This window comes from Artemia sp. Qi Xiang Cuo, chromosome 2 (assembly GCF_049724085.1).
Source record: "Artemia sp. Qi Xiang Cuo chromosome 2, ASM4972408v1, whole genome shotgun sequence".
NCBI lineage: Eukaryota > Metazoa > Arthropoda > Branchiopoda > Anostraca > Artemiidae > Artemia > Artemia sp. Qi Xiang Cuo.
Window position 1 is genome coordinate 60,465,562 of NC_142795.1, and position 9,474 is coordinate 60,475,035.

At 37.8% G+C, this 9,474-nt stretch overlaps 1 protein-coding gene across 1 annotated transcript in view; it reads left to right on the forward strand.

Annotated features, from left to right (window-relative positions):
- The window catches only part of LOC148955456 (leucine-rich repeat-containing protein 3B-like), a 108,303-nt gene extending 102,037 nt beyond the window's left edge, over positions 1 to 6,266 (forward strand). The window contains exon 4 of the mRNA XM_089107373.1: positions 6,039 to 6,266. Coding sequence (XP_088963499.1) covers positions 6,039 to 6,266 — 228 coding nt within the window. The remainder of the gene's footprint in view (positions 1 to 6,038) is intronic.
- The last annotated feature ends 3,208 nt before the right edge of the window (positions 6,267 to 9,474 follow it).

Genomic DNA, 9,474 nt, shown 5'->3' on the forward strand with positions numbered 1-9,474 from the left:
ATTTCAAATTTCTAGGAAACCCTTTCCTACGTTAATCTCTTCATCTCATAAATTTTCCTAGCTAAACTATTAGGGTTTCGTTAGAATATCAATTTACCTCTCCGACTTAAAGCTCCGTGAAGCCGTATTTAAAAATAGAATTTCTATCTCTTTAGACTCCCGCATAATTCCAAGATAACAAGTGATGTCAATTATAATTCCTGTCCCCAAAGATCAATGAAGCACGATTTGAAAATAGTATATTAATTTTTCTCTCTGACCTAAAGAAGGTTTATCCCTCAGACCTAAAGATTAAAGAAACCTTAATATTTCATAATTCTCCCAATAGTGAAACAAAAATGTAAACTCTCAAGTATGTAAATAATGTTCTGATTTGCTACTCGTGACACGACCACGTGGTTTATGGTTTTCCAAGTGAGAAAGTTCCTGTTTTTTCATTCTCACTGACAAAACCATAAAACAGACATGAATTGCTGTTGACATCCATAAATGTGACAAAGTTCCTGTTTTTTCATTCTCAGTGAGAAAACCATATAACAGACATGAAGAAAGTTCCTGTTTTTCAAATTCTCACTGACAAAAACCATGAAAACAGACAAAAATGTGACAAAATTCCTGTTTTTCCAATTCTCATTGACAAAAACCATAAAACATCCATAATTTGATGTTGACATCCGAGAAAAACATCAAATAAATCGACCAACACACATAACCATCCATGAAAGCAACCATAAATGTGACAAAATTCATGTTTTTCCAAGTGAGAAAATTACTGTTTTTTCATTCTCACTGAGAAAACCATAAACCACGTGGTCATGTCACGAGTAACACCCCCCTCTCTACTCACACGACCTAAATTATTTCAGCAGATACGCCAGAACTAACAAATGATACTTTTGAATTTCTTCTAACAATATAAATTCTAAAGGTACAAGTTTAAATAATGACAGTGTAGGTTATCTAGTAGCGGTAATGCGAAACTTACACATTAAAAAAAAAATTAAATTGTTAATACAGCCTAAATTATTTCATAAGATACTCCAGCACTCAAAAGCGATCCTTTTGAAATTCTTCTAACAAAACCGATGCTCAAGGTAAAAGTTTGAATCAAACACTTTTAGGTTATCGAGTGTCCTTACTGAAAAACTACTGCATTAAAAATAATTAAATTGATCATACGACCTAAATTATTTCATCAGATACGCCAGCACTCACAAGCGATCCTTTTGAAATTCTGCTAACAATATCGATGCTCAAGGTAAAAGTTTGAATCAAACCCTTTTAGGTTATCGAGTGTCCTTACTGACAAACTACTACATTAAAAAAAAATTAAATTGATCATACGACCTAAATTATTTCATCAGATACACCAGCACTCATAAAAGATCCTTTATAAATTATTCTTACAATATCGATGGTAAAGGTAAAATTTTGAATTAAACACTTTTAGGATATCGAGTTTCAATACTGAAAAACTACTGTATTAAAAAAAAAAAATTAAATTTATAATACGACCTAAATTATTTCATCAGATACGCCCACAAAAATATAATAAACCTAGTTCTGAAAACCTCAAACGGCTAATTAACTATTCTAATTAATGATTTTAGGCTCGTCGAACCACGATAAGCTAAAGTTAATTTCTCAAATAATAAATCCCAGGAAACAAACACACACGAAAATCTAAAAAACCTAGGTCTGAAAACCCTAAATAGCTAATTAACAATTCTAGTTCATGATTTCTGGCAAGTAAAACCACAAAATAATAAAGTTAACTTCTCAAATAATAAACCCCAGGAGTCAAACATAAACGAAAACCTAAAAAACCTATGTCTGAAAATCCCAAAACATCCAATTAAACATTCTAATTCATGATTTCAGACAAGTCAAACCAGGAAATACTAAAGTTAACTCCTCAAATAATAAACCCCAGGAACCTAACACCCACGAAAATCTAAAAACTTAAGTCTGAAAACCCAAACAGATAATTAACTATTCTAATTCATGATTTCAGGCATTTAAAACCAATAAATACTAAAGATTACTTCTCAAATAAAAAACTCCAGGAACCTAACACCCACGAACATATAAAAAACCTAGGTCTGAAAACCCTAAACTGCTAATTAAATGTTCTAATTCAGGATTTCAGGCACGTAAAACCACAAAATACTAAAGTTACTTTCTCAAATAATAAACCCCAGGAGTCAAACACACACGAAAATCTAAGAAACCTAGGTCTGAAAACCCTAAACAGCTAAATAACTATTCTAATTCATGATTTCAGGCACGTCAAACCACAAAATACTAAATTTAACTTGTCAAACAATAAACCCCCGGAGTCAAACACCCACGAAAAACTAAGGCACCTATGGATGTAAATCACACAACAGAAACTGAAATTTACTTATTAGTGATTTAAGGCAATTAAAACCAAGAAATATAAACGTTGACTTATCAAATAATCAGTCTCAGGAAGCAAAATACACCGACAATCTAAAAAAATATTTCTGATACCACAAACAGTTAATTAACTATTCTAATTCATGATTTCAGGTACGGAAAACAACAAAATACTAAAGTTAACTTCTCAAATAATAAACACCAGGAAACATACACCCAAGAAAACCTAAAAAAACCTACGTCTGAAAATTCACACAAACCAGATTATATAATCTAATTCATGATTTCAGGCACGTCAAACAATTAAATACTAAAGTTAGCTACTCAAATAATAAATCCCAGGAACCTAACACCCACGAAAATCTAAAAAACTAGGTCTGAACGAAAATCTAAAAAACCTAGGTCTGAAAACCCTAAACAGCTAATCAACTATTCTAATTCATGATTTCAGGCACGTAAAACCGCGAAATACTAAAGTTAACTTCTCAAATAATAGACCCCAGGAGTCAAACATACACGAAAACCTAAGAAACCTAAGTCTGAAAATCCCCAAACCGCCAATTAAATATTCTAATTCATGATTTCAGTCAAGTCAAACCACGAAATACTAAAGTTAAATTCTCAAATAATAAACCCCAGGAACCTAACACCCACGAAAATCTAAAAAACTAGGTCTGAAAACCCAAACAGCTAATTAACTATTCTAATTCATGATTTCAGGCACGTCAAACCACGAAATACTAAAGTTAACTTCTCAAATAATAAACTCCGGGAAACAAACATCCCACGAAAACCTAAAAAACCTAGGTCTGAAAATCCCCAAACAGCAGATTAAATATTCTAATTCATGATTTCAGGCAAGTCAAACCATGAAATACTAAAGTTAACTTCTCAAATAATAAATCCCAGCAACCTAACTCCCTCAAAAATCTAAAAAAAAACTAAGTCTGAAAACCCAAACAGCTAATTAACTATTCTAATTCATGATTTCAGGCACGTAAAACCACAAAATACTAAAGTTAACTTCTCAAATAATAAACTCCAGGAAACAAACACCCACAAAAACCTAAAACACCTAGGTCTGAAAATCCCCACACAGCATATTAAATATTCTAATTCATGATTTCAGGCAAGTCAAACCATGAAATACTAAAGTTAACTTCTCAAATAATAAATCCCAGGAACCTAACACCCATGAAAATCTAAAAAAAACTATGTCTGAAAACCCAAACAGCTAATTAACTATTCTAATTCATGATTTCAGGCATGTCAAATCACGAAATACTAAAGTTAACTTCTCAAATAATAAACCCCAGGAACCTAACACCCACGAAAATCTAAAAAACTAGGTCTGAAAACCCAAACAGCTAATTAAATAATCTAATTCAGGATTTCAGGCACGTCAAACCATGAAATACTAAAGTTAACTTCTCAAATAATAAACTCCAGGAAACAAACACCCACGAAATTCTAAAAAACCTAGGTCTGAAAACCCTAAACAGGTAATTAACTATTCTAATGCATGATTTCAGGCACATAAAACCACAAAATACGAAAGTTAACTTCTCAAATAATAAACCCCAGGAGTCAAACATCCACTAAAATATAAAAAAACTAGGTCTTAAAACCCTAAACAGCTAATTAAATATTCTAATTTATGATTTCAGGAACGTAAAACCACAAAATACTAAAGTTAACTTCTCAAATAATAAACCCCAGGAGTCAAACACACACGAAAGCCTAAAAAACCTAGGTCTGAAATCCCCAAACAGCCAATTAACTATTCTAATTCTTGATTTTAGGCACGTCAAATACAAAATACTAAAGTTAACTTCTCAAACAATAAATCCCAGGAACCTAACACTCACAAAAATCTAAAAAACTATGTCTGAAAACCCAAACAGCTAATTAACTATTCTAATTCAAGATTTCAGGCACGTAAAACCACAAAATACTAAAGTTAACTTCTCAAATAATAAACCCCAGGAGTCAAACACACACGAAAATCTAAAAAACCTAGGTCTGAAAATCCCCAAACAGCCAATTAAATATTCTAATTCATGTTTTCAGGCAAGTCAAACTATGAAATACTAAAGTTAACTTCTCAAATAATAAATCCCAGGAACCTAACACCCACGAAAATCTAAAAAACTAGGTCTGAAAACCCAAACAGCTAATTAACTATTCTAATTCGTGATTTCAGGCTGGTCAAATCATGAAATACTAAGTTAACTTCTCAAATAATAAACTCCGAGGACCAAACACCCAAGAAAATCTAAAAAATGTAGGTCTGAAAACCCAACTTGAACTTGCAAACACCAACCCGGACATACAAACAAAAAGAATCAGACATGTAAAGAGAGAAAGACAGGCACTTTAGACATTCAAACCAACAAAGACAAATTCTTTGACTTGCAAACATCAGCCCAGGCCTACCCTTGAGGTAGATCCCGTTTATTTTCGATTCTGAGTATTTTTGGTTTTCCCCCTCTCCTGCCCTCAGAAATGGGGGAACGAAGGGCCTCTGAGCCTTCCCCTTGAGGCAGATTCCCGTTTATTTTCGATTCTGAGTATTTTTGGTTTTCCCTCCAAAACTGACCCCCTCCCTCTCCTGTCCCTCAGAAATGGAGGAACGAAGGACCTTTGAGCCTTGCCCATGAGACTGATCCCGTTTATTTTCGGTTCTGAGTATTTTTGGTTTTCCCTCTGAAATTGACTCCCCCTCCCCCTCCCCTCCCCTCAGAAATGTGGGAACGAAGGGAATCTGAGCCTTCCCCTTGAGGCAGATCTCGTTTGAATGGTTTTTATTTCCCATCATAAATAACACAAGGTTACACAACGGAGTAATGAAAAAAGAAAAAAAAAAGAGAAAGAGAAAACGCAATAAGAGAAACAACAAGACTTCAATAACAATCTATATACAGCATACTAAACTCGTAATCAAACTAGCCTACGATAGCTCGGTACATATCATGATCAGGATTGAGCGAACGCCAAAATCGGACGATTCGCTCAGTACCTGCAGTAGTCGGGTCCGCAACGCTTTAATTTTTCAAAACTCTTGAATTTCTCTCCCTTGGCATAACACATAACAAATATTTCGCATACTTATAGTAAACCCTACGGACTGAACGCTTATCTAATTCGGTGAAAAGAGACCAAAACGGCGAGAGTGACAGAACATGCGGGATAACGAACACAGAATAAAGCCTTCCGAGTATATGGCGGTTATACATACGTTTGCAGGGTAGGAGTAGTCCGTATGCTTTGCGTGCCTTTTCTGAAAAATGCTCAACCAGTACTTCACGAGTAGACCGCAGATCTGAAGCGATTGGCAGTCCAAGGTAAGTGAGAGATGGCTTTGAGCTCACCGCAGTATCACCTAGGAGCACGCTAATCGGGGTCGAATCTTTCGCGTTGCGACAAAAAACAACTACTTCACTTTTGGCAGCATTAAAAGCTAGCCCCATCTTAGCATATTCATCACTCAATATATTGTAGTTATCCTCAACCCTTGAAACAGACCTACTTGCGTTAAGCATATCATCAGCGTAATTGATGAGCAACACGTCTATACCTAGATATATGCAGCACGTTTTGGCAGATTCTTGAGGGACGATAATACTGTTGTTGTATAGGGGAGGGGAAGTAATGGAGCCTTGCCGGATACCTTTACGGACAGGTATAACTACGGTGGATACCACAATACCACGATGAGTGGGGACTTTGATCTTCACTCTCAGCCGCCTATAAATGATCCTCCATGCAACGACAACCGAACGGTCAGCTCCGCGTTTACAAGCAGAACTAAGTATATGTGCGTGGATACCGGAGTCGAATGCTCTACGTACATCGTGGCTTGCTAGAACAAGTGTATCATTATTATCGTGAGCACTGAGCAAAAGATTAGCTATCAACGAATGAACATGGTCGCGACTAGTACCACTCTTAAACCCGAATTGCGAATTGGGAGTATAACAAGCTTCACTTAGGTCATCAAAAACAAGCATTTCTATGAGTTTTCAGAATACTGGCACAACAGTTATGGGGCGGTATGATGAACAGTTCCTTGGATCATTCCCTTTTTTGGAACCTGGTGTAACGATGCCAACACAGAAAACATCGGGGACAAGACTGCAGTTAAAGATCATCTGGTACATAAGAGCAAGGTGATTTAACACACTATCACCCCCAATAGCCAGATGCATTCCACAAATATTATCATCACCTCGAGAATACTTCTTTTTCAGTTTAGATAGCATATGACGGATACTAGAGACAGTCACAACGAACCCGACACTTCGTTCATTTGACGCTAGGAGGGAGTCGAGCTCTTTTTCGAACTCTTCCTCGAGAGCCTTGTTCGGCGGTGAGAATTCGTCGGTGAAATATTTATTCCAATCACTTTCACTTGGCGAAATTTCTTCTTTACGAGATTTCCGACTCCTTTTCTTTTTAATATACTTCCAGACTGCATTTGGGTCACCTTCAAGCACTTTGCAATTCTGGTCCATTAAGTCGGTTCGGTGTTTAGCAAGGGTCTTGGCGAACTTGCGCTTAGTATAAAGCCTGATATCATTCAAGACACCTTAACGAGGGCGCTCGCACTCGTTCCATAGTGTATACCAGAATTTAGATTGACTACAAGACTCGGACAACTGTACATTCTGAGACCACTGTGGATTTTCACTTCCGATTCGAACTTTTCGTGTCGGAACTGCAGCCTTTTCGGCACAGCGTAGGGCATGTGTAATTTCTGCACAGTAATTATTCAGGAGTATCTGCTTCTCATTATCAGGAACAGGCGAACCTTGTTGAAGCAGTTGAAATGGGACCTTTATCTTTTCAAGTATATTATCATACATGGACTTGAAAAGAGCAGAGTCTGCTTTTCCCCACTCAGATTTTACCACCTATTCACGGTAACATTCATCGGGCTGAGTAGGTTTATTAGTGACACAGAACACATTTAAGATAGGTAAGTGGTCGGAAGCACAGATGCTTAATTTTACCCTACATTTTCCGTTTGTCTTCACATCTGCAGAGCACAGCATTGAGTCAAGGGAGGATACAGAGCCTGAGTTATGTACATACGTGTAGTCCAGGTCATTTTCAAATACACGGAGACTTTCACAGGCAGCAACCAGAACCTGAGTTCTTGGGCTGTTGTCGCACAGGCTACAGTTCATGTCTCCGGTTACAATGCATGTCAGTTTTTGCGTAACACATCCGTCAACTGCTCCACAAATCTGTCCACAAGCAACATTGAATCTTGCATCAGATTCATCGTCACGATAATCCGTGGGCATATAGACACAGAATAGGGCTGTATCAGCAATTCGGACACCGACGAAGAAATCAGACTGCTTGTACAAGGAAGGATTAAGACTTCTGCGTACCAGTATGGAAATACCACCAGAGGGTCTACCTCTGCCAGAACGCTTTGCAGGAACACTGAATATGCTGGAACTGTCATTGACCTCAAGAAGCTGAAGTCCTTGTGTTGTAAGAAAGTGCTCCTTTAGACAGACTACGTCATATTCTTGTACTAATTGCTCAACCAGAGGTAATTTATCCAGAAGTCCACCATTCATGTTCCATGATACAACTTTAAGTTCAAGATTATTCATTGTTTTAATGCTTTTTGTGCTTCAGGGCATTTAAAACTGTAACAGGGATGGTTTGCCGAACCACATAGAGCACATTTGAGGGGTTCTGGCAGGGATTGTCCTTTGAGCTGGAGTGTTTCCCAGCGCAACGGGAGCACTTTGACGGATTTGGACATGCCTTTGCTACGTGGCCGAAGCATTGACACTTGTAGCACTTGATTGGCATAAATTTGTATTCGTGAATCGGCAGCTGCTCATACTCAATCACGGGGGGAGACTTGATTGCACTCTATAGGTCTTCCCGCGAATCAAATTTCAGTTCGAATGACCTGGTTTTGCCTATTCCAGAAGCTTCGACACATTTCGACACTAAACTGCGTAAGTCCTCTTCTGAAATACTAGCAGGGACGTGGTGAATTATCCCGAAGAAAGAGGGGCTTTTTACTCTCGCGACAACGGAATTATTGGTACTGGTAATAGCCTGTGCAATGGAATCGGTGGTCGCTTTGTCTTTCACGGGAACGCTCCAACCACTCATACGAGGCCTCAGTTCGACGATGTCACTGCTTGTCTGTCCGGAAAAGTCCATTTAAATAGTCTTTCCGGGATTCGGGATCAGTCAGTCCTTGGGGCGAATTCTTGAGAACTACGGCGTAAGTCTGTTTATGCTTTCCGTTATTCTCGCGTGAGTGATAGGGATTGCGCAGCTGGTACTCAGACTCGACAAAACTGTAGAACTTTCGGCATAGCTCTCCCACTTTTCTGGTCAAAGTTGCACTTATTTTACCTGGAATAATCGGTACGTCATCAGGTTGGTGTAATACGAACCGCGGGAGCGAAATGTTTTTTTCGTCACACAGCTTAAAAACTTTCATTATGTCAATGACATTATCCGAACTGTTGTCTCTTGCAGTCACTCTCGTCGCATATTCGGCTTCATCCCAAATCACCTTTTTCACTTCTAATATATCCGCATCGGAGAAATGTGAAACCGCACTTTCGACAATACTGTCTATCGGGTTTCCAGCCTTCATCGCCCGCTCAACAAAGTTCAGTACAGCATTTAACACAAGCTTCACGCTCGCCATTTTGCTACGGAATGATTATTACGCAATCCGCGAGCAATTAAGGCTTTAAAGATTTAGCGGTAGATACGACCCGTGGGAAGTGCAACACACGAATCACCTTATCCCAGCAGTTTAAGGATAAAAAATCCCGCTAGTACTGTACGGCTTCTTGAATGTTCGTTGTTGCTCACTTCTGCACAGGCTATCTCCGAAAAATGTAGCCCGAATTATATCGCCGAAAAGGGCAAAATATGCTGTCTAAATTTGGCAGCTATGCAATATTTGTCAACTATGTAACTTCACTTTTTCAGAAGAAACAGTGATGGCAAAAAAAGATGACGCTATATGAAAATAGCAGAATAAATGGCGTGCTAGTCTATATAAGAAAAAAAAGAAGA